At 50.3% G+C, this 24,830-nt stretch overlaps 1 protein-coding gene across 13 annotated transcripts in view; it reads left to right on the top strand.

Annotated features, from left to right (window-relative positions):
- HDAC6 (histone deacetylase 6) overlaps positions 1 to 24,588 on the top strand; it is a 54,588-nt gene extending 30,000 nt beyond the window's left edge. For 6 of the 13 annotated variants that reach the window (XM_084836158.1, XM_084836156.1, XM_084836154.1 and 3 more), the window contains 15 exons: positions 653 to 742; positions 877 to 983; positions 1,080 to 1,147; positions 1,300 to 1,480; positions 3,081 to 3,209; positions 3,569 to 3,737; positions 4,167 to 4,300; positions 4,855 to 4,923; positions 6,445 to 6,637; positions 9,352 to 9,501; positions 10,311 to 10,485; positions 14,927 to 15,288; positions 16,709 to 16,819; positions 16,950 to 17,096; positions 19,105 to 24,587. In XM_084836158.1, coding sequence (XP_084692284.1) covers positions 653 to 742; positions 877 to 983; positions 1,080 to 1,147; positions 1,300 to 1,480; positions 3,081 to 3,209; positions 3,569 to 3,737; positions 4,167 to 4,300; positions 4,855 to 4,923; positions 6,445 to 6,637; positions 9,352 to 9,501; positions 10,311 to 10,485; positions 14,927 to 15,288; positions 16,709 to 16,819; positions 16,950 to 17,096; positions 19,105 to 19,317 — 2,298 coding nt within the window. In that variant the 3' untranslated portion in view covers positions 19,318 to 24,587. Of the gene's footprint in view, positions 1 to 652; positions 743 to 876; positions 984 to 1,079; positions 1,148 to 1,299; positions 1,481 to 3,080; positions 3,210 to 3,568; positions 3,738 to 4,166; positions 4,301 to 4,854; positions 4,924 to 6,444; positions 6,638 to 9,351; positions 9,502 to 10,310; positions 10,486 to 14,926; positions 15,289 to 16,708; positions 16,820 to 16,949; positions 17,097 to 18,830; positions 19,019 to 19,104 lie in introns of all 13 variants that reach the window. The other 7 variants (XM_084836160.1, XM_084836159.1, XM_084836165.1 and 4 more) reach the window with 5 other exon arrangements.
- Positions 24,589 to 24,830: the final 242 nt, after the last annotated feature.

Raw genomic sequence — 24,830 nt, 5'->3', positions numbered from 1 at the left:
GTGGTGCCCAGGACAGGTACCTAAATAGTCCCACCAAAGGTGAGGCCAGGCCACAAGTCCAGTTCTGCCGTTGACTCTGGCTGGAATGGTGCCTGCAGCTTGTATGCTGGGTTCAGGAGGAGCAGCAGGGGGAGCGGGGGAGCCCTTCTCACCTCAGTCCTTCATTCAAGCCTCCATTGTCAGAATGGGAAGGAGGGGGCAGGACCTGCTTTTACCGCCTTTCATAATGGCAATGATGATTTGGGGTGAAGTACTGCAGGTTGTGGGAGGGGGAAGGGAGTAGCTTTCTCACTGTCTTTCATTGTGCAGTTCTTCCAGCCCCTGCTGTTTCTATTGTGCTTGCCTAGATTTGGGGCAGGCTTGAACTCAGTGTGGAGGCGGCTCCATCAGATGTGGGGGACAGAGAGAGTTTTCTCAGTCCCAGCACAGTGAGCTCTACCTGGGGCACCCCTGTCCTGTCGCAAGCCTTTGAGGGGCTGCAGGGGAGGCATCTCACTTAACTGATAACCCCTCCCTCCACCTTTTTCTTTTTTTAAAAAAAAAGTCTCCTGCAGTAGAATCTATCCTCTCTCCCACTCCTAAATTTGTGCCTGGCCCGTCCCTCGGGAGTAAGACCGGAGAGAGTGACATGGACTCTTCTTTGCACCCTTAGGGGGAGATGGCAGCCACCCCAGCATGCTTTGCCCACCTGACACATCTGCTGCTGCCACTGTCTGGAGGCAAGGTGGTTCTGTCTCTGGAGGTGAGCGGCTTGCCCTTTCCATTTCTCCACTGGGAGCAGGGGGGAGGGAGGAGGGAATGGGTCACTTTTTGGAAAAGTGGCTCCATCGCAGATAGAGCTGCTCTCAGTGAAACCGTCTAGCTCCTCCTCCTCAGGGCGGGTACAATCTCCAGTCCTTAGCGGAGGGAGCCTGCACAGTCCTCAAGACTCTTCTTGGAGACCCCTGTCCTCTGCTGGAATTGCCCCTCACCCCATGCAGCAGGTGAGAGAGGATTCTTTTTCTGCCTCCCCCCGCCCCTGCATTGAGCCTGAGCTCCTGCTCAGCTGGTGCTTTTCCTTCATCTTTCCCTCCTGGCAGCGCCCTCCGCTCTGTGTCCCACACCCTGGCAGTTCACAGCAAGTACTGGAAGAACCTCCGGAAGTTCGGTGAGTGTCCGAGACAAGCTCTCCTTTCTCCCCTTCCTTGAGCAGAGCAAGCAGACTTGGGGAGTTTTGCTCCCTTCAGACCCCAAGGGGTTGTGCAGTTCCTTCTGGGCAATTCAGGACCGCTAAAGCTTTTGATCGCCTTCCTCTCTCAGGTGTGGATGTGCCCCAGCAGGAGGGAGGAGAGGTGAATGCTGCTTTGCTGCCAGCCAGCCCCCTGCTAGCAGCCGAGATCCTGTCCAGGTCAGCGACTGAACTGATGCGACCCTGGCCCGCTGCCTGTACAGGGCTGGTCTATGACGAAAAGATGACAGAGCATTACAATATGTGGGACAGGTAAGGATTGGTTTCATGCACGCTTAAGGAGAGTTTTAATTTATTTATTTAATAGATTTATATACCGCTGAACATATTTAAAAATATCTCTAAGCGGTTAATGGGGTGTTTACATTCTTTTCACCCATAAGCATGTGTGTGTGTGCATGTGCTTTTTTGTTGTTTTTAAAAAGCTCTGGTCGTGTAGCACAGTGGCACATGGAGAGAGCTGTGAGCCAGGATGTCCCTGGTTTAAATCTCACTTCGGACGTAAACTGAGTGTCTGGCTTTGAATAACCCACTATTTCTCAGCCTCTCTCTCACTCACTCACTGCTTTCATATCTACAACGTGGAGGATCCTGGTTGCTCACCTTACAAGGTTGTTGTCAAGGCTACCGAGATAATGTGTATGAAAGCGCTTTCAGTACATAAGTGCTATAGAAATATGACCAAATGATTTTTTAAATTCAAACTTGTTAGATATTTTATTTGAAGGAGCCCCTTCACCCATATTAATCCTGCCCGTACACCCAGATCTACGTCAGAGGTCCATCTCTAGTGCCCACCATTAAGATCTGTTATATTGGCATGCACAAGAGATAAGGCCTTCTCAGCGGTGGTCCCAATGCTTTGGAACTCCATATTGACATGTACCTAGCCCCTCCTGTGCAGCCGTTTAGGGGAGTGATAAATATCCTTCTGTTTAAAGCCTCCTTCAGTTGAATTTGTAACTGGCTTGTGAGATCAAAGTAGGGACTGAGCATCTGAAGTGGAGGTTATTCATTTTCTTTCTTTTTTAAAAAAAATGCCCCACTGAATAGTGAAGGTTCTCAGTGTGGCTTATGGTAGAGTGAAATTTAACCACTAAGATATATCCTAAAATATGCACAACTCAAGAAGACAATCAGTCTCTAAAACCTTCTCGCAGAATGACTTCCAGGCAGGCTAGAGACCCAGTGCTTTCCTGTTCTAAGCTAAGCAGTGGGGCAATGAGGAGCTGCTCCCTTCAAAGGCTCCTGAGTATGCTAGTGAAGTCCCTGCACCCCCTTTCTCATGAAGGTTGAGGGCAGGGTGCCACTGCCTCTTGCATTTCACCCGCTAAGGCGTTTTATTTATTTGTGATTATTATTAAGCTTTATATACCTCCTTATCTGCTAAGAAGCCATCAAGGTGGTGCACAACAGTCTAAAACAATAAACAAGAACAATCAAAACAGTTAAAACATTAAAAACTGCACATTTTAAAAGGCTAAATCGAAAAGATGCAGCTTTACCCTCATTCTGAAGGCCAAGAGACCGGGGGCCAATCTTAATTCTTGAGGGAGCACGTCCCATAGTTTGGGGGCAACACAAGCCCTTTCACGCGTGCCCAACCAACAGGCCTCTGCAGGTAATGGCCCCCTCAAAAGGGCCTCTCCTGCAGATTTTAATACTTGGGCAGATTCACTACAAGGCAGGTGGTCCCTTACATAGCCAGGTCCTAAGAGCTTTAAAGGTGAAGACCGACACCTTGAATTGAGCCTGAAAAGCAATTGGCAACCAGGGCAGGTCTTTCAGGACAGGTGCAATATGGTCCCAAGACCGGCTCTCTGCCTCTCCCCACGTCTCCTGTCTTCACCAGCCAGCATCCAGAGCTGCCTCAGAGAGTCTCCCGGATCTTCCAGCGCCACGGGGAGCTGCGTCTGACGGAGCGGTGTTGCCGGCTTCCGGCCCGGCTTGCCTCTGAAGAGGAGCTGCGGATGTGTCACAGGTTGTGCTGAGCTGGGAGTCATGGCAACGTCTGGGAGGAATATGGGGGTTCCAGAAAAGGCAGGGCTTGGGGTGGCTCCTTGACTTCTGAGGCTGTAGCCTCCCCATAGCTCAGTGGCAGGGTACATGTTTTTGCATGCAAATTGCATGGTTTGGCACCTCCAGGTAGGGCTAGAAAAACTCCTATCTGCAGCCCTGGAGAGGCCATTGCTGCCAGTCAGTGCAGAGAATACTGGGCTAGATGGACCAAGGATATACAGCAGCTTCCTTTGTTCCTATGTGGCTTTGTATCCCTCCTCTTCCTGTGGGAAGAGGGGCTGGACTCCACATCACCCCTCCTCCTCCTCCTCCTTTCTCCAGCCTGGCCTATGTAGAGACAGTGAAGTCGACGGCCACCATGAAGCCCCGCGACCTGCACCGCCAGGGTGACCGCTACAATTCCATCTACATCTGTGCCAGCTCCTACGAGTGCGCCCGGCTGGCAGCAGGCTCCGCATTCAGCGCCGTCGAGGCCGTGCTCTCTGGGGAGGTGAGCACCAGGAGCTTTGTGCGGCGGGGAAGGGACAGTGGGCCTCTTCCCCTCGGTGCTGCCCGCTTCAGGGGCGTCCAGGCAGGATTGGAGGCATCTCTTCTGTCCATTTAAAATGGGCCTGACTCCTTTACCCATTGGACTGTTTCGAATTAGGGTGGGCCCAATTTGTAGGATATTGAGGAGGGTTCAGTTCGTGGGCTAAAAGCTCCAGTGACCTCTGTGGTTTCTGTGGGAGCCCAGCTCTTGTCGTGAAGCCATTCGGTCGCTCCGGGCAGGCCTAGCACTGCCTAGTGGCCTTTTCTGCAGGTCCCTATTGCTCTAGAGAGGGATTCCCAGCTCCCATTTCAGTGCTGTGCTGACGTTCTGTATGGTGATGATCCAAGGATATTTCTCCCCGCCCCGCCGGCCCCTCTTTTGGCGCATCAGGTCCAAAATGCTGTGGCTATTGTCCGCCCGCCCGGGCACCATGCTGAACCAGACACCGCCTGTGGCTTCTGCTTCTTCAACTCCGTGGCCTTGGCAGCACGATACGCGCAGCGCCTGGCCGGACGACCCATGAGGTGAGCTGGCACGAGCCCCAGGAATCCCAGAGAACACATCCGCTTCTGCACCCTTAAGTAGGTTTTCCCTAACAGGAAACCCGGGAATGGCATTCCACTTGCCCTGGTGAAACAAGGGCCAGTATCCTGTCCTGCCCGTCCACTAGCGCAACGAGACATCACCGTTTCAGAAACGCTGCCGGTCATTTTCAGAAAGGGGCAGGTCAGCGGAGCTCCTGGGAGGGATCTCTGCTGACTTGCTCCATTCTGGAAGTGAGCATTGATGCTTGTTTCCATGGTTATTTTTGGGACCACTAGTTCCTGCTGCACAAGCAGCGGGTTCCACTTGGGCAAGACAGCCAGCGGAGTCGTAGCGGCAGTATCAGACACTGGCCAGTGACTGCCGTGGGAGATGTCACGACATCTGACGTGGCATCTTGGTGCATCAGATGAAGTGGGCAGTGTTTTGCATTCGTTGGCCTTTAAGACTCCACAAGACTTTGTTGTTTTTACAACCGTTAAGCTTACTTTAATTGAGGTTTAGACGCCACTCTTACTTTGGTTTTATTCCTCAGGGTGATGATACTAGACTGGGATGTTCACCATGGCAACGGGACTCAGCATATGTTTGAAGATGATCCCAGGTACCAGATGTGGCCTTGTTTCAATTTAAAGAAACTCTAAAGACATTAATCCAGTGGAGGCTGGTGGCTCCAGTTTCAGTGGGGCTGTGAATATATTCTGGGTTTCAGTCAGAACCTAGAAAGGATGCATAGCCCCTCTGAAATTGGAGCCACCAGCCTCCACTGCACTAATCTCTTCTGGAGTTGGGGGTCAATGTCTCTCCGTCTCCCCCCCCCCCCCCCCATGCTTGACTAGGGACCAGTTTCTCTCTTGAGATGGGTGGTTTTCATTACTTTCCAATGAGCGTTTCCCACCAGGGACAAAGGACTTAAAATTCTGACATCAGAAACCCCACTCTTACGCACTTGAAATAAACCAGACTTCTCTAACCAGGCACTCTCCAGATGTGTTGGATTACAATGCTCCATAATTATTTAGTTGGAGTTGTAGTCCCACACAAGTGGAGGGTACCAGGTTGGGGAAGGCTGAAATAAACTGTGCACATTATGGAACCATTGATTTATTCAAATGTTTGGATCCTGTCTTTCCATTAAAAAAATTCTCAAGGCAGCTTACAAAATACAGGCATGAAATAGCATCAATACAATAAGTTGAAACAAATATAAAACAGCAGGTAAGCAGAAACCATGCTAGATAAGCTAGTGTTTATAGTGGCATGAGTCTTTCTTGCTGAACACAGATTTTAAAAGGAGCCCCCAAACCCCCATTCTTTTTAAAATATTTAAAATGTTTGTAGATTTATTTTGGCCAGAGGCCAGAATATCAGGGGTAGGGGGTAATGGGACATGAGTCGGTGGTATAAGAGGGCAGAGAAGAGATACTGGATGCTTCCAGACAGACAGCTTCTGGCACTGGTACTCAAAAGGGCCATTCCATCTTTCTCTCCTGAATGGATTTGCTGTGGTAAGATAGAAGACAGAGAAGTGGTGGGAAAACACGGGAGGGCTAATAAATGGATGACGCTGGCATCTGGACCCCCTCTTAAATTCTATGAGGTGGGGCGATGGAGCCATAAAAGCCTTGTCTGGAAGTCCCCGTATGCAAACCTTCGCTCAGGGAAGCTTAGGGGAAAACCAGAAGGGGTTACGTGTGTGAAAGGACTATAAGCTCAGTTCTGCTACACAGAGAAATTCTTGGGCTGAGTGTGTGCTCAAAGGCACCCTTAATTCAAAGGGCATGTTCTTCACAGCCTATCTTGCCCGAAGCCACTCTTTTGCACCACCTGGATCCCAGGGTTCTAGTAAAACAACAACTATGCAATCTCGTGAGCCTGAAGTCTGCCCTCCTCTTCCCTCCTCTTCCCTAGCTTTAGAAGACTGCAAGCCTCCCCATGGCTTTTAACCCTTTAGGAATAAGCTATCCGTTGAAGTGATTTGTGACCCTCTTCTGCGCTTGACGATGGCACAAGGGTGACAGTGCCATTTCCAGGCCTCTTCCTAATTTGGCAGTTGGGAGATAGGCAGGGCAGGCAAGGCATCCATCCCCTGATTCACTCTAATCGCCTTCCACTTCCTGCCCAGCGTCCTATACGTCTCCCTCCATCGCTATGACAATGGGACTTTCTTTCCCACCTCTGAGGATGCAGACTACAACCGGGTGGGCCTGGGGCCTGGTGAAGGCTTCACCCTCAACGTGCCTTGGAACAGCCCCCGTATGGGAGACCCTGAGTACCTGGCTGCCTTCCACCAGATTGTCATGCCTGTCAGCTACGAGGTAGGCAAATTCACTCCATAATGGGGAGGTCTGGGGTGGGGTGGAGGGGACTGGTTGGGTTAGTACTCTCAGTGGAGGCTGGTGGCTCCGATGTCAGCGGGGCAGTGAACCCACTCTGTGTTTCAGCCAGCACCAATCAGAACTCTAAGGAGCTATCCAAGGTTCTGAACCTGGTTTGGGGATAGGGTCTAGCACCTTGGATAGGTCCTTTAGAGTTCTAGCTGAAACCCAGAGTGGATTCATTGCCCCGCTGATCTAGGAGCCACCAGCCTCCATAATTGCTCCATAAAAGCAATTAGGCCCCATATGTGGTTAGAGATGTGAAGACCGGAGGAAAAAACTGGGTTGAAAACTGGAAAAAAATTAAATTGCTTTTTCCCCCAGGGATCTTTGAGAAATTTGGGGGAAAACAGATTTTGCCCAAATGTTTCTGTGGTCCCCTCCCGCAAGTCTGCAAATCTTTATCTGTGCTACAAAAAGGGATGCAACAACAAGTGATGTTTGAGATTCGATGCTCATCTCGCCTTGTTCTCAGTCCCCAATGCAAGCTTCTTTCCCCCCCCTGAGCAGAAGTGCGCATTTTCAAGCACAAAAAACGCACACTTTTCCAAGCACACACCCCAAATTCTCTCCCCTGTCCCCATAGGTTAAAGTGCAAATGCAGTTTAGGAGAATGTGCATTTTGCTCGTGTGCACCTTCGAAGGTGAATGCAAGCTTGGAAAACGGTTCACTTTCAGGGTGGCAAATAGGACATGTTTGCATGACTTGCGAACGGGAACAGATTCTCACACATCCCTAGCTACAAACATAGCTTCATACAAGTTTAACTGCTGCGACTTCTCTCAAAGAATCCTGGGAACTGTGACCTGGGGAGGGTGTGAGAATTCTGTTAGAGGCCCCTAGCCACTGCCACTCAACCGCCACCCCTCACTCAACTCTAGTTCCCTGGACAGACAAAATGGTTGGCAAGCCACTTTAAGGTCTGTGGCCTGGGTGTGCCCTTAAACTTGTGGGTAGCTAATTGAAAGTGTCTGCCTGTTTTACAGTACTGTTGTCTAGCATTTCTTTAAGTCCAGCAGTTAGGGACTGGACAAGGCATGGAGCTGCCAGGGGCTTCAAGTTACGTTAGCTAGATAAGACAGGAGTTTGTGCAGTCATGCACACTGGAGGCATTCAAGATGAAGCTGCACAGCCACTTGTCAGGGATGCCTTGACTTGGATTCCTGCATTGAGCAGGGGGTTGGACATGATAGGCCCCTTCCAACCCTACTATTCTATGATTCTATGTACCAGCAGGAGCGAATCTAATGGCAGTCGGAGGCGCATGTAAGGCAAGAGCCAGTGTGGTGTAGTGGTTAGAGTGTTGGACTGAGAGTCGGGAGATCTGGGTTCTAGTCCCCACTCAGTCATGGAAGCTCACTGGCTGGCTTTGGGCCAATCACAGACTCTCAGCCAGTCACAGGGTTGTTGTTGTGAGGATAAAATGGAGAGCAGGAGGATTATGTCCACCGCCTTTGGGTTCCTTAAGGAGGAAAAAAGGTGGGATATAAATGTAAGAAATAAATACAATAAATACAATAACAGTGTTGTCCCTCAGGCCTGGAAGCCAAATCCACCTCTCCTGGGTTCCCAGACTGTCTTTCCAGGGTTCCCCAGATGGCCCCACCCCCTTTCCCAGACAGCTAGTTGTCCACCAATTGTTTGCTGGTTTTCCGGCTTTTGTGCAGTTCTTCCCCCCATTCTGAAAGGTTGAAATGCCTCTGTTGTGGCTCAGTGACCGGCAGTAGGAGCTTTAAGCTACAATAGTCTGGTATCTTTGGCCTTGCCCACCACTGGAATGGAGCCCTGAGAGCTGCTCTGAAATGGAATGTGGCCCTTGGGCTGCAAGAGGTTCTGCACCCCTGCTTTGGTGGCTTTCCAGCTTTTGCACAGTTTTTTTTCCCCTGTTCTAAAAGTTTGGCATGCCCCTCCTGAGAGCTTTAGGCTACAATATGCTGGTATGTTCGGTGTTTTGGCCTGGTCCCTTTGGCCCTGTGCCCACCACTGGATTGCAGGCCCTGAGAGCTTCTCTATAATTGAATTTGGCCCTTGGGTTGAAAGTATCTCTGTGTGTGTGTGTGTGTGTGTGTGTGTGTGAGAGAGAGAGGGGTTTGGGGATAGAGTTCTGGCTGGTTCTGACTGAAATCCAGAATGGAATCACAGCCCCACCGAAATCAGAGCCACCAGCCTCCACTGGCAGTAGCCACACTTCTCTCGTGGCATCCCGTGAGAAGCTGAGGGTTCCATGGCAGCCCTTGGGTTCTGAGCCGGAGCTGCTCTCCTGCGCTCTGCGGCCAGTCACGCTTCTGCCGTCCTCTAGATCAGGGCTGGGCAACCTGCAGCTTACTTTCAAAAGCCCTGTGCAAGCGGTCAGTTCAGACCGCTGGCAAGAGAGAGAAAACGGAGTGCCATGGGAAGAGAGGGAGAAAGAGAGTGTGAGTGAAGGGGTGGCCCCGCCCACTTTTGGCTCTGGCCCCACCCATTGCCAGCATGCGGCCCTCGACAGAGAACAGCTTCCACACCCCTGATCTACATAGCCAAATGGAGATGCCTACGAGACCTAGGGAGTTAGAAAAGGGGTGGACACCTGGAGCCACAGCCTCCTGTATTGTGTCTCTGGCCCAGGAGGGGAGGAAAGGGGCAAGCACTCACTGTAACTACTCTTGTGTTGCAGTTCAATCCAGAGCTGGTGCTGGTTTCTGCCGGTTTTGATGCTGCTCGGGGGGACCCACTGGGCGGATGCCTTGTTTCCCCAGAATGCTATGCTCACATGACCCACCTGCTGCTGGGCCTGGCGGGCGGCAAGGTGGCGGTTGTATTGGAGGTACGTCCGATGGCCACTTGTGAGCCAGCCCTGGGGCAGGGAAAGCCCTGGTGGCTCAGAAGGGGTGGGAAGGGAAGGCAAATGTGGGGCTTCAATGGGAAACCACTGGTATGAACGGTAGAAATGAACGAGATCGACACACTTGTCCCTTGCAAATGTGCTTCTGGAACCCTGTCGTGATCCACTAAAATACTAGCACCCCATAAAACATCTTCTGCGTGATGGTAATAATCAGTGTTTTTTTTCTGGTGAAACTCACCGGAACTGAATTCTGGCACCTTTTTGTCTACATTACAATTTAATTGTCATCTGCAAGGAAGCATAATCCAAGAATTCCAGTACCTTTTTCTCCAGGAAAAAAGCACTGGTAATAGTACTAGCCTACCTTACAAGGTAATGTTTATGTGAAGTACTCTAAATACTCCAGAACTGTGTGGAGTATCTCATCTCCAACCAGAGTCTTCCCCTTTCGTTCCCCCACTTCCCCCTTCCTTTCCATCTTGCGCACACAGAGGCCAGCCTCTTCTATCCTTCACGACACCGCCATGCCACTGGGGAGTTGGTTTTGATTTGAAGACCCAGAGTCAAACGATGGTGTTCTGAGTCCCCTAGAAAAGCTGATTTGGTGCCTGGAAGCATGGACCATAAGGGCTAGAAGCATGCTTTTTGTATTTTAAGTAACAGCAGAGGTTCCTTTGTGATAGTGAGTTCCACACCTGGAGAGTGAACCTGTGTGCAACCTGCACAGTGGACCTGCATGCTGCAACAGGGGTGCCATCTCCCTAACCTCCCCCCCCCCTTTTTTTTAGGGTGGCTACAACCTAGAGTCGATCTCGGAGTCCATGACTATGTGCACGCGCAGCCTCCTGGGGGATCCTCCACCCCCACTGGGACGCCTCAAGGCCCCACACCCCAGTGCCCTGCAGTCTCTGGGCCACGTCGCTGCTGTGCACCGCAAGTACTGGGCAAGCCTCCGACTGGAAGGTGACTAATCTCTCCTGTCCAACAGCACATCTGCTCTCTAGTGGCTGAACTGTGGTAGCATAGTGGCCAAGGTGTCCGCTGTGGGCTGGGGCATCCCCAGTTCACCTTCCACCTCTGCTGTGAATTCACCGGGTGGCTTTACGTAAGCCCGTTTCTCAGCCTTGGCTCCTCTCAAATGGGGGGCTAATGCTACTAGGCTGCTGAAAACTTCACAGCCTAATGATTACTGGGATAATATATACGTGAGTCCCTGGGAAGGGGGGAAAGCACCATTTCGATAATGATGCTGTTTGCTTGTTTATGTTTTCTGTACTGCTCCCTCATCCCCAAAGGTGATTCTAGGGTGGTGGGAACAATGTTCAAGATGTCTACACACACACCTGTGCCCTTTAATCCTCAGCGTCCTGTTTTGGCTGGGTTGGGCTCAGCCCTGGGGCAAACCAGGAGCAAATCCATTTGGAAACATCGGTTGGCAAGCAAAAGGCCACAGCAAATTATTATCAGTCCAGAAAAAAGACCAGTCCAATGGTAGGGTCTTATCAGCTGGCAGCAACACAAGAGATCAGTCCAAGGTGAAGTAAGGTTTCAAGGTACTGGGGGCTAGGGATGTCAGAGAAATCCGCTGCGGATTCAAATTATTTGGAATCCGGCCTCAGGAATCCACAGCGGATCAGGACCACTTACCTCTGCTCCAGGAGGACTGGAGGCAGAACGACACTTGGCTACTTCTTCCAGCCAGAGCTGTTTCCCTCCCTGCCCCTGCTGTGATTGCCTTTACAAAAAATGTCTTTAAAAAAAAATGATGGGGGGATGTACCCATAGACTTATATACAAATAGAGCTATGAATTTTGTGTATAAGTCTATGTGTCCATAGGCCTATATGCAGATTCACTGCTCTATTTTGTGTATAAGTCTATGGGCACATGTGAGCAGCAGGATGTACCCATAGACTTATACATAAAATAGAGCGGTGAATCTTGCATATAAGCCTATGGACACATAGACTTATACACAAGATTCATGACTCTATTTGTGTATAAGTCTATGGGCACATTCCCCCCCATCGCCATTTTCTTTTTTAAAAAGACATTTTTGTAAAGGCAGTGGCAGGTACAGAGAGGAGGCGAACAGCTCTGGCTGGCAGGAGGGAAGGTAAGTGACCCCAAGCCAGTTCTCCCCCCCCCCTCTGGATTCTGAGCAGAGCAGAGCTGCTGTGGAGGATTCTTGGGGGGAGGAATGGATCACTCCCCCCCCCCCCAATGGAACAGACAGTGGGGAATCCATACACACCTACTGGGAGCTAAGTTACAGTTGTTGTTCCAGCAGCTAGCAGGTCTCAGCTGAAGACTTACATAGCCAAGTCTCCTGGCCCACATCCAGGTACAACTGCAGCACATCAGAGGTTTCTGGAAGAAGTCCTCCTTGTGAGGAGAGCCCTGCTCATAAGGAGCCCTTTACTCATGAGGAGCCTTTCTGTGCAGCTGGGCCTTTCTCACAGATATGGTGCTGCTGTGCCTCTTGAGATGCTGCCCCTCTTGGGGGCCAGGTGAGCCTCCATTTCAGAAGCAGACTTCTCCTCCTCTTGTGGGATGGGGCCACAGACATTTCCCCCAAAGGCCCAGGCTCCTTTGTCTCCTGGCACGGGCTGCTCCTCACCGTAGTTTACCTCTAAGGGCTCTCACACTTCTTCTGAAGAGGATTCCTCCAGAAGAGGCACGCCACCTGGGACTATGATACCTAGAGAACCCCTCACCAACAGGGTGGACAGGAGAGGATTGGGAAGGTGATGGCTGTGTTGGGTTGAAAAGCCTCGGGTTCTCCAGGAAGTGAGCTAGGGAGGTGTAGTGGCTAAAGTGCCAGACTAAGACTGGGGAGACCTGGGCTCACTCAGCCATGGAGTTCACTGGGTGACTTTGGCCCAGTTGCTCTCTCTCAGCCTAACCTACCTCACAGCGTTATTGTGAAGATAAAATGAGGTTGGTGCGGGAGCTGGACAAACCATATGTGCTCTCTTGAGCTCCTTGGAGGAGAAGGAGGATAGAAACATCAGAAATCAATAAAAAATAAAGAGTTCCCCAAATGTGTCATCCTCCTAGGGCCAAACAAGCTGCCATCAAAGAGTGATGAAGGGCAGCTGTGGCATCCTCAGCCACTAGACCAGTTGTTCTCCTTGGCTTTGTTTGCATGTCAAAACTTCCAAGTTCCAACTGCAAAGCGGGTCTCCACTGCAGGAAAAAAGCACAGCAGAGCACGTTTCTGCCAGTTTAGCAGCATTATTAGGCCTAAGGGGGTGGGGGACTACAGGAAAGTGCCAAAGCTAGAAGAAATCGAAGTCGAGGAAGGGAGGGCAAAGTTGGCTTGGAAAGGAAGTTTGGGCTGCCGCTCTCCCACACAGGTACAGCACATTGCTGTATCAGTTGCCTTTCAGTTCCCAATTCAAGGTTGGGCATCTTCTTGAGTTGGCCAGAAGGAAGGGCTGCCACTCAATAGGACTCCAGAGAGGCTGGAAGCATAGGCCAGAAGTAAGGGCAGAGATGAAGAGAGGTGAGAGTCCAAGGAGATGGAGGGTGAAGATGGCCATATGTCCTGTGTGTGGTGGAAGGTTATCAGTGGCTATCTGCTCCCTCCCAGATCAGAGGCGGAATGCTGGGGGACACAAGCACGGGAGTGTTGCTGAGCTCATGTTCTACTTGTGGGCTTCCCAGAGGCATCTGGTTGGCCACTGTGGGAAACAGCATGCGATAGGTCTTTGGTCTGACCCAGCAGGATGCTTCTTGGACTCTTAAGTCATTTTGACATACCTGGTGATCGCTGTTACTGCTCCTAAAACACATGCCCTGGCCTGCCACAAAGCTGCATCAGAACTGCTCCCTCCACATTTAAAATGTCTGCCTGCCTGCCTGCCTGCCTGCCTTCAGTGGTGAGATGAAGAAAGCAGGGAGTGAGGAAAAGAAATGTGGGGGTAAGCCAGCTGTGGAAGGAAGCTTGAGCTGGCATTTACCTGCCTACTCAGCTACAGTATCTCTTTATAGCAGTGGTGTTAAATCATAGGCCTGTGGGCCAAATCTGGGCAACCTGGGGTCCCAAACCGGCTCTCCGGGGTTCCCCAGACGGCCTTGCATCCTTTCCCATGGCTGCTGATGGTTGGTTTCCCAACTTTTGCACTGTTTTTTCCCATTCTGAAAGGTTGAAATGCCTCTCCTAAGGCTGAGTTACTGGCAGTGAGAGCTTGAAGCTGGAATATGCTGGTATGTTTCGTATTTTTGGCCCTGCCCCTTTTGCCTTTGGCCCCACTCATCACTGGAACGCAGCTACGGAAAGCTTCTCCAAAATGGAATTCGTCCCTCGCGCTGAAAGAGGTTCAGTGCCCCTGCTTTATAGCCACCTTGCCACATACATTCCCATCCTCTGGATGGGCAGGGGTGGTAATGATCTGGGTTATACGTTCGAACAGCCCATCGAGGGTTATTTACCCTCGAGGAGCTGCTGCACGTGCTGGGTGCCTCGCATAACCCATGGTCTGGCCTAGGTCATGCAAGGGCGGTTTAACCCTCATATAACCCACGGTGGCCAGTTTCGTACACAATGACAACCTGTAGTCAGCAGCTGAATATTCATAACGGCGACCAGCATTCGTGTCAGCTCCTCAAGGGTAAATCAACCCTCAGCAGGCTGTTGTGGCGTGTGAATTGGCCCACTGTCTTGAAGCTGAGAGAGAGGGGAAGGTAATAGGATGTGTCTTTTAGGCAAGCAACAATCTTTCATCTGGGGATAAGCTCCAGTAATATCTTTCTCCTCTCTCCGAAAACTACACTGGGGGAAGTAGGTAGGTCAGTTTATTTCTCTGCTTTTAGAAGGGATATTGCAGGGCCCCTGTGACGTCAGCAGCTATTGCACATTGCATCCCAGCTTCCAACTGGATGAGTTTTGCATGCTTAGCAACCAGCCTGCCTCAGAAAAGGTCGACAAGGGGATTGGTAGGATGACAACTGACGTCACAAAAAGGATGACAACTGACGTCACAAAAGCCCCTTCCTTGCATAACACGGCCGTGGGGAAGGGCCTCAACGGAGCAGAGCTGAAGAGAGATGGGGAAGAAGTCTGGGGCCTGAGGTAAGAGGACAGGGGCAAGATAAGAGGGAGGAACCAGGCGCCAAGGGAAAGGGAGAAACTGGCCAAGAAGGGAAGTTGGAGCTGGCCCTTGCTGATCCTAAGAACATATGAAGAGCTCTGCTGGACCAGACCAGAGGTCCATCTTGTCCAGCATTCTGTTTATACAGTGGCCAAACAGCTGGTTGTGGGAAACCCACAAGCAGGTTTTCCCACAGCCACAGCCTAGTTTTATGGCTCCCTTTCTCATACACGTTCCCACTTTTTGGTGGGCTTCTTAGTTGGGAAGAGGAGGAGTAATGACATTGTCTTTTTATTCCCCCTCCCTAGTGCCTGCTCTTGTGTGGGAGAAGCCCAGGACTCGGGCTGCAAAGGGAACTCCAGTTCCAGGCGAAATCCCCCCAGAGCCCCCCCAAGAGCTGCTTCAGAGCCCCACCGCTCAACCTCTGCAGGAGGCTGTCGATGTTGCGGTTGTGGCGTTGGCCTCCCTCCAACTAGAAGACAACCTTGCAGAGGAGGGAGAGATGGCCTCAAGTTCTCTCTCTCCGGATTCCAGTCCAGTGGGTGAGGAGGCCCAACCAAAGGCCAGGGGCTGCCCTGAAGAAGCTGAGCCAGCGGAGGAGCCCCGGAGAGAAGGCATGTCCGTGGGGAGTTCCTCTGAGGAAGTGGAGTCTCCTGACAAAGAGGCAGAAGTAAGTGCCATACATTCCTCTTTACATGAGTGGCTTTTCAGACTTCCTATCTGAGGTCTCCAACATGGTGCCCATGTTGGCACCCACCAGTCTCCCCTGCCCCTCCTTTCATTTTATTTCTTAAAGTTTTTTTTAACAGGGAGCCTGGCATACTGCAAAATGCAGGGTTGCCCGTTATGCTTAGATTCTTGGGCAAGTTACTTGTCATTGAGTTCCACAAACTTGCCTTCTGGGAAATGAATGTTTTGTGACCGGCTATGCCCACCATGGCAGCCATTTTTAGAAATGGGCAAGCCCACCTCCATAGCAGCTATTTTGTGAGAGCGCCCACAGCGGCCTCTCCAAATTCCAAACATCCCCAGTGACCCAAAGAGGTTGGGGACCCTGATCCAGATCAGCCTGCTTGCCACAGAGACCCTCCACAGTGCAAAGGATTCAGGGACATGTTTGGAAGCTATGCACTCAGAGTGTGTGGGGCCCTGGCCCCGTCTGTTAGGCCTGGACATCAATCCCATGCCAAGTGAGAATCACCTAGAAATTGCCCAATGCTGTGCTACGGCTTCATGTTATAAAGGGAAGATGGGCTGTCTATCTGGGAAGCTTGTCCATTCCTGATCTTCTTGTGGAACCCATGACAAGGTTATAAGAAACACGTCTTGAGATATCACTGCTCTAAATCCATGATCTTCTGGTATTTTAAACTCAAGAACCTGACCTGTGTCATGGGGGCCACTTTAAATCTTTTTTCCCATGCCTGTCTGTCCATCTTCCCTCTTATTGTCCCCACTCCCAGAGGGTTCCATTTTCTTTTCAGTTGAGAGAAAGAAGAAAGAGGTGAGGTGAGGTGCCACCTGGGCTGGGGTGCTACCCATGTGTAGGTCCCAAGTTGTCAGATGAAGACTGATGCTCTAGAGTGGGGTGGGAAGAAGGTAGATCTCCAGATGTTTTGGACTTCAACTCCCAGCATTCCTGACTATTGGCCATGCTGGTGGGGGCTTCTGGGAGTTGAAGTCCAAAGCATCTGGAGAGCTACCTTCTGCCCATCCCACTCTAGAACGTGGGGGCTGTCCTTAAACAAGGGCAGCTCACACCCGAATTAAGATTGGGAGGCAGGGGCAGAAACCATAGAGCGACTGGAAAAGAGGGGATTGCCATTCTACCCCTCTATCTAATCAAGACTTTTACAGAATTAAAAGGGTGGGGAGGAAGGGGACGGCAGAAGGAATAGTTGTGCTTCTTTCTCTCCCCTGCTCCACCACCCATCCTGCTCCAGAGGGAGGCTGCCGCCTGTTTTTCAGAAGTAGATTTGTCAGTGTGTGCCGAGTCTAGAACAGCTGGGAATCAGGTCCCTCTGATACTTTTTGGGACTCTGTCATCTCAGCCTCCCCTCTCTTTTTTCCTGTCCCCTGCCTTCAACCAGGTGAGCCCACCTGATCTCCCTCCCATGCCAACTGAGAATCACCTGCTTGATGAAGCCACGGGTGGCTGTTCTTCCTTCTGTGAGCTTCTTGGAGGAGATCTGGCAGATGGAGTGAGTGTTGGGAGAGGGAAAGGAAGGGAAGGCCTTGAGTCAGGACTACTGGAGTCGGATTTTCTGGGCTTGGTGCAGGTTGGAGTTGGGCCAGATGCCAGGATACAGGGATTATACCCTCTCTTTCTAGGGGCTGTTTTATGCTGTGACTCCCTTACTGTGGTGCCCCCACCTTGACTCGGTGCTCCCTGTCCCTCCCACTGGCTTGAATGTGCTGGAGCCCTGTGCAGAATGTGGCAGCAAGGCCGAGAACTGGGTCTGCCTGGTTTGCTATAAGGTAAGACGGCAGAGGCAGTCAGTCAGTTGGGACAGAGCAATGACTTGTACCAGGGAGGCAAAGGGTTGGGTCCCTTGTTCTGCCCTGGGCTGGTAACGGAGTGGTCTTTGGCAAGCCTGAGGCCGGAAGGGACTTGCTCATCTCTTAGCTGGAATTGACAGTGTCTGCCTGGTTCAGAAGAGGGATTTTTGAGGGAGACAATAATCAGGCTTGTGGCTAATTTAGCCAGACCTCCCATAAATCAAAATACAGACCTGTGCATTTGGGGCATCAGTGATGGATGGCTTCAAGTGACAGCAGGCTTTGGAGGGTTGGGGTGGCATGTATTTACTGTTCTATTTATTATATTTTATACCCCACCTTTCCTTCAAGGAGGTATGCTTAGTACTCCCCCCCCATTTTATCCCCGCAACAACCTTACGAGGTAGGTTAGGCTGAGAGAGAGTGGCTAGCCCAACGTCGCCCAGTGGGTTTCAAGGCTGAGTGGGGATTTCAACCTGTTTCTCCCCAGTCCTAGTCCAACACTCTCCCCTCTGCACCAGGGATGGACAACCTGTTTTGGTCTGGGGGCCAGATTGGACCAAGCTAGTGGGCCGGATGATGTTACGGACTGGGCTCCCGCCCCCTCCTTTGACATCATCCAGCGTCACCTCTCCCACTCCCCCACTCCCTGTGCCTCTCTCTGCACAGAGAAAGAGCTGGATCGACTTAGTGCTGGATTGACTCACTATGAGCCTCGGCCAAATGGGACACCTCCTTCCTGAACTGCTCACGTCCCAGCTGCAGCATGAATGGCGCAGGAAGGGACTTGGATGGGGTTTGCAGGAGCCGGTCCTGCAAGCCCGAGCCGAGTCCGTGGATTCCCCATGTTACCTCTGATGGGAAATAATGCTTGGATTCCTCTTCCCACCCTCCTCCCCAAGCCTCTAGGCTGGGTCTAGACTGGGCACCTCCATGGGCTGGATTAGGTGTGAGGGCCAGAGGTTGGCCTCCCCTGCTCTACACTCTACCACACTAGTTCTTTGTGCTCCAAATTCAATTCCTTTTGGGGAGGCTGATGGCTTTTAATCCTTGCTCTGAGGATCACTGAGTTAGAGCCAGACATATCAATGCTTAGTGCAGACCCACTGAAATCCATGGGACAAGTTAGTCCTATGGATTTCAATGGGTCTCCTTTAAACGTAAGTCTGGATCCAACTCCCTGTACTGGTGGCTGACAAGGCAAGCAGATTTCCCTCCAGGCTGTATAGGCCAGTGCCTTTGGGGGTAAGGGGTTGCCTTGACTTTCCTCTGAAGTCACCTGGTCTCTGAAGCTGACTCCACTGTGGTGCCATTTTGCTTTTGATGCAGTAGAGTTTGGAAGGGATAGGGGGCTGGTATGTGGACAATCTTACCTAGGGGCAGTGGTGCAGCCCTGGCTGGGCTCATGGCCAAAGTCTGGGGGCCCTCAAATAGCCACCCAGAGAACAGCAGGGGATGGAGTCAGCAGCATACAGACCCAATCTCAGCACCTGGACCAGCCTCGGCGTGCCATGTTCTCCCAAGGCTGGCACTACCCTCCGCTCCATCCTTTCTCCATTCAGATTTTTAAAACACGTTTTATACTCGGGTAGCCGGTGGGACATGCACATGGTTACAGTTGCTAATGTTGTTACTTTAAAAATATATTCTCCTTTTCTGTTGTTGTTGTTGAAAATCAGAGTTAGCAAACAGGGTTTTTCTCTGATACGACAGGACTGTAACAGTATTTGGAAAGGCGGTGGGGTGTGGGGGAAGAAGAATATTAGTTGTGTGCTTCACAGCTGAAGAAATGTGCACGGCCATCTAAAGACCATGAAGTCCTGGGTCTAACATTGCCTAGGTGCACCACTGCCTAGGGGTGGAGGAGGTGTGCTTGAGATGGCTTTCTGGTACATTTCCAGGTGAGTATTCCCAAGGCTAGATTTCCTGACCTGAGCTGCTTCCGTCAACTTCCTTCTCTAAGCCCATCTTGCTCCACCCCATTCAGGTTTGCTGCGGCCGCTACATTAATCAGCACATGGTAGCGCACAACTCTGAATCTGGGCATCCACTGGTGCTCAGCTTTGCGGACCTCAGTGCCTGGTGCTATGAATGCCAAGCCTACATCCACCACCCGGTGAGTTGTGTAATGGTTTGGTCCTTAATACCTGCCCCGCCCCGCCCTTCCCCAGGGATTTGCCCTTCAGCTTGGAAATATTGAACCAGCATGATGAGATGCACACTTGCAGAGTTCCCGGGAAAGGGGCACAGGTGTGTGTGCACGCATGCACATACATGCGCACTCCTGTTGGTCTTCAGCTCAGTCAGTCAACACAAATGATACCTAAGCATCCAAGCTGCATTGCTTGGGAGAGCGTAGGCTGTTGTTGCAAATCATGGCTCTGGGGCTTGGGAGGGAGTGGTGGGAGGAGCTTGCACTTTTCTGCGGAAGCCCCTTGCCATGTTTTGAGAACTGGCACTTCTAAGGGTTCCTGTCTGAATGTACTTTCATCAGTGCCTCGGGTTTGTCATTGAACTTGGCCACTTGAGTAGTGACCCCTGCTAGGCAAATTTATGTTTATCCCATTGACATGCAAAAGTAGAGAGACTCCCCCCACCCCCGATCTTCATAATGATCCTGCCCACATCCAGCTTTCAAGCAGGAACAGGAAATGAGGCCCATGTGTCACTCGATAATCTCTCTCTTTCTCAGATTGACAGTAGCTACCGGGTGGGTACCATGAGTGGAATGTTCCATCAGTATTGACAGGAGATCATTCTGTGATACAGCAGCATTTTTTCCCATTAATATAGGATCTAGAGGGATTTGTCTCCCAGCAGGTCTGTTCTGTTCTATTATGCCAGTTGTGGAGCAAATTCTTCCCTTGTGGAGAGGGGAGGGCTCAGTAAATGGCTGTGAGGAATGGATTTCTATTGGCAAATGGCAAAGTCAGTTTTTTGTAGTGGCAAAATGTACCACTGCATAGGAAGGGACAAGAGGGGAAAAGACCACACAACGCAAAGCCTCGTTCCTTCAGAGGAACCCTTCACGGATGGTCTCTTTTCCTGCATGGGAAAATGGAATAAAATGGAAAGCAGATGTTCTTTGGGAAAGCAGCATGGTAGAAGGTGTGCCTGAGGCGGGTTTTGAATTCGTCTAGCTGCTTTATGAAAATATCTCTCTGAAAAGTGGGATATAAATAAATAAATAGCCTCGCCAATCTGAGTCCAGCACTCTAACCAATGCGCAACTTTGCCTCTCCACTTCCATTTGGTAATGATGTTGCTGCTATGGTAGTCCCACAAAACAGAAGACACAGGGGTAGGTAGCTACATTATGTTTGGATTAGGAGTGTCCGTTTTGTGTGGTGCATGTTTTTTTTCCCCCACTCTTTGTTTTTCTTCAGACTCTCTTTGAAGCCAAGATCCAGGCTCACAAGGTGAAGTTCGGAGTGGACATGATGATACCTGCCTAATGCGGCTCCTTTAGGAGGGAGAGGCTAATAATGAATGCAGCACAATCGACCATCATTTGACCTCAATGGAACTGAACCAGATGCTTAAAAGGGCTCTTGATGTGCCAAAAATAGTCAGCGATCATCAATGCAATACCACCAGCAGCCATGAATCAAACACCAGCAGCCTCACAGCTTCTACTATGTTCTCTTCTAGCACATTCCACGATGGGCCGCAACCAAATTAGACAGCATTGGGGATCTCTTCACTTCCAACCCCAGTGCTGAAGAAGCAGCAGTGCCATTTTTTTTCTTAGAGGGACAGGGATGAATGTCTGTTCACATTTCCAATGTCTAATTGTACAGCACGCCTCCGCCCCCCGCCCCCGATAGCCATATATTTCACCAAGTCCTCCCTCCTCCATAATAGTTTCATGCTCAGTTGGGGAAAACCCATGCTGAATATTTAGGAGGAGGGGGGAATGTGTACCCCCTTTATTCCTCCCCACCCTGCTTAGTCAAGAATGTTCTGCAAGTAGTTGAGGCAAAGGTATGTTTTGAGCAGGTGGGTTTTCTTGGCTTCAAGAGGTTCATATCCAAAAGGACTGAAATACATTTTTTTTTTCTGTTGCGAGTCCAAGCTCTCTAAGCTGGGGGATATAACTGATATTATACACACACACACACATATATTGGATGGCAGTCTTTGATTTGCTTGTTAAAAGACCCTGCAGTGTCTGGTCCTGCATGTAGCAGGCAAAGTGCTTGGGAAAATGGGATGCAAAGTCTTTTCCTCTAGATTTTAGGGTTGGGGGGGGGAATCCGATAGCAGCTCAGGCTGCCCTCTGACCTTGACAAGGACTTAAATCATGATTCTAAGGCCAGGTTCTCACATTTCCCCCTCTTGCTCTTTATGAACTTAAAACCACGTGTGTGTAAGAGACAGAGAGACAAGCAGCCCCTGTGAGGCAGGATGGCCTGAACCATGTCAACAAACCCGCAATGGTCCTGATGTGGAACAGCGCCATTTTGAACCATCATTTTAAGTGTGCAGAAGCTGCTTTATGCACACACAGTTTCCTGCATCATTTGGGTCTCGGGTGGTTCGACAGAAGAGCAGCAGCCGTGCTGCAAAAGAGGATGTGAGAACTGGGCCTCAGTTGCGATCATTAGGGGAGGTGCTTGCCAGAGTTGTCTTGCTAAGCAAGGAACAAGGCTGGCCCTTTGAAAAGGCAAGTGAGATCCCCATCGGCCAATGACATGGGGTGGGGGAATTTGGTGGTCTGCCACTGTGTGTTCCCACAGCATGTGTCTATCCATGCCAGTTCTTGCATTGATTCCAAACGTGGTGAAGGGGGCTTGGGGATAGAATGTGAAACTGGCATTCCTACATGACCCTATCTGGCTCAAAGTGGTTAGGAAGAAGATCTCCCTTTGAGGCACCCAGACAACCACAGATTACTTCTTTATCTGCCTGTCTCCTGGAAACCATAAAACAACTGAATGGGGGCAGGGCCAAAGCGGCATACCCTGAAATGGGCGGGCGACTTCCGGCCCAGATGTTTTGGCCTACAACTCCCACCATCCTTCACCATTGGCTATGGGCTGATGGGAGTTGTGGCGCTCCAGATTTTGGCCTACAAGTTGTCTTACAAATCTGTCCTAAAAGGCAAGTGGAGTGGGGAAGGATGGGTTGAAAGGGTTAATGTGGGTGGGGTGGATTAGTGCCCCTCAAGGGTGCGTCATTTTGCCAGGGCCGGCCCTGGTGGGGTTGCTGAGGAATGGATATGCCAGGCTGTATTTGTGCCGTGACATATAAGTGGGAAGGTGGCTTATATTGAACCTTGGGGGTGGGGGAGTTAATTACACGGTAGCCTCCCCCCCCCCCCGATTCCTTTACATCTGTTTCACTGCTTGATTTTATAATCTTTTTAAGTATTCAAATAAAGTGTTTCTGTGAAAGGAGTTGGTATATGTGTGTGTGTGTGTGTTCTAGACTTCTTGGGCTGGAACTGCTCACATCCTGTGCTGTAGTGTGTGTGTAATTGTAGTGCAATTAACAGCTGTTGATTGTGGGATGGATCAGTCTCCAGACCTTGCCCTCCTTATGGGCTGTTCATTTGCTTATAAGAACACCAGAAGAGCCCTGCGGGATCAGACCCAGGGTCCGTCTAGTCCAGCATTCTGTTCACACAGTGGCCACCCAGATGCCCATGGGAAGCCCACAAGCAGGACATGACTGCAACAGCACCCTCCCCAACAAGTGCCTCCCACTACTGGAGGTAGCACTTATGCTGCACAGGCTGTCTGTTAGTGCCCTACTTCCCCATGACTTCATGTGTGTGTACGCTTGGGAAGTGTTTGTATGCCTGATGGTGAGCCGGGTGATGCCACTGATCACGCAAGGGAAGGCCAGAGTCTCTCTGTGTGCATTAGAAACGCAACCTTTTTATTTATTTCTTACACGTGGCCTGTTGACCATCCATCGGGGGGGGGGGTGCAGGATGCAGCTGTTAGGGGTGTTGTCATTTTTTTTTACAGGTATGCATGCCTGTGTGTTGATTTGTTTCTCCCTCTAAACTTATATTTATCTCAGCCTATTCCAAAGGTTCAGGACATCAAACCTGTTGTCTCCACCTCCTTATCCCTGTCCAGTAAATGCCAGTCTGCCCATAGAAAGCTTATGCAGCTTATAATAGAAGGTTATAATAGCTTATTCCTGGTCTAGGCAATGCGTGGGTTCTAGCAAAGCTCCAGTGGAAAAAGAGTTGAATAATACTTGTGGAGCGGCCACAGATGCCTTTATGTGCAAACCCACTTCTGCTTAAGCATCAGGATGGAGCAGGTCCCTAATGAGGCATCCTGAAGCTCTGGGCGGAATACAGAAGTCCAAACAATTGCCTTGGTTTGGGTTAGGGAAGTTATAGGCAGGAGAGAGCTATGGGTGCTCATATTTTAAAAGGGCTAATTAAAGCTGAATTCTGTATAAATTAAGCACAGTAAGCAAATCTGCATTCTTCTGGTTATTTTGCATATGTGTAAGGATAACCAAGGAGTGATGGAATGGCTTTTGCTCAACGCCCTGGCCTGTCAGAATCAGTAGGATGATAAATAACCAGATGCCTCCCTCTGGTTCCAAAAATAATGGAGTCCTTTTGGTATATTTAAAAACTGTGACCAAATCTTTTTGGCGTCCACTGTGCCAGATGCATGAATTCAACAGGGTACTTGATGGATAAATATGTACACGGGAAAGGAAGTGTGCAGAAACACCATGCTGAGTTAAAGCAAATTAATGAGATGTGGGGTGCAATCCTATACATGACAACTCAGAAACAAGCCTCATACAGGGTAATGGGGCTTACTCCCAGGTAAGTGTGCATAGGATTGCAACTTAAGTCACTAGGGCTCAGCAGGTCAATAGGTGTAAAACCCCCCAACTCCAGGGACATCCAAATTTAGAAGATCGGTACTATATTTACATGACACCAGAAGTGCAAATCACTGTTGATAGTGTTAATACCAGCCTAGGTTCAAGCCAGAACAAGTGGTGTCACGTCTGTCAATGGACAGAACTCTTCAGTAATTCATCCACCCTATGCTATTTCAAGCCTATCTTTTATTTTATTACCTTTTTATTCTGCCCTTCCTCCAAGTAACTTAGGATGGTATATAGGCTCCCCTGCCCTCAATGTTATTCTTGCAACAACCCTGTGAGGTACATTAGGCTGAGACCAATATCACCCAGTCCGCTTTATGGCTGGTAGGAAGATAACCACTACACCACACTGGGTTGCTTTTTCTTTCAGTCATAAGGGCTAGAAGCTTGTTTTCTTCCCCCCATCCCCGAACAGATTTTCAGCATGCTAGTTACGGCGCCCAGTATTTCTGTATGGAATTCACACAACTATGCACACCTTCCCCAAACTGATGCCCTCCAGATTTCTTGGGACTACAAACTCCCATCAGCCCTAGCCAGCTCAACGGCGGTGACATTAACATTACTATAGTGCTGACTTATTACATATATTTATTACATTTGTATCCTGCCTTTTTCCTCTTGCAAGGAATCCAAGGCAGCTCACATAGTCCTCTCCATTTTATCCTCACAACAACCCTGTGAGTTAGCTTAGGCTGCGAGTCAGTGACTGGCCCAAAATCACTCAGTGAGCTTCATGGCCATGTAGGGGCCAGAACCTGGGTCTCCCCAGGCCCAATCCAATGCTCTAACCACTATCCCACACTGGCTCTACACTACGTATCAGTACCATCATCTTCC

The sequence above is a fragment of the Heloderma suspectum genome, chromosome 2 (genome assembly GCF_057233095.1).
Source record: "Heloderma suspectum isolate Gila_16-S chromosome 2, 16-S_ref, whole genome shotgun sequence".
NCBI lineage: Eukaryota > Metazoa > Chordata > Lepidosauria > Squamata > Helodermatidae > Heloderma > Heloderma suspectum.
This window is presented reverse-complemented; position numbering and strand designations above follow the sequence as displayed.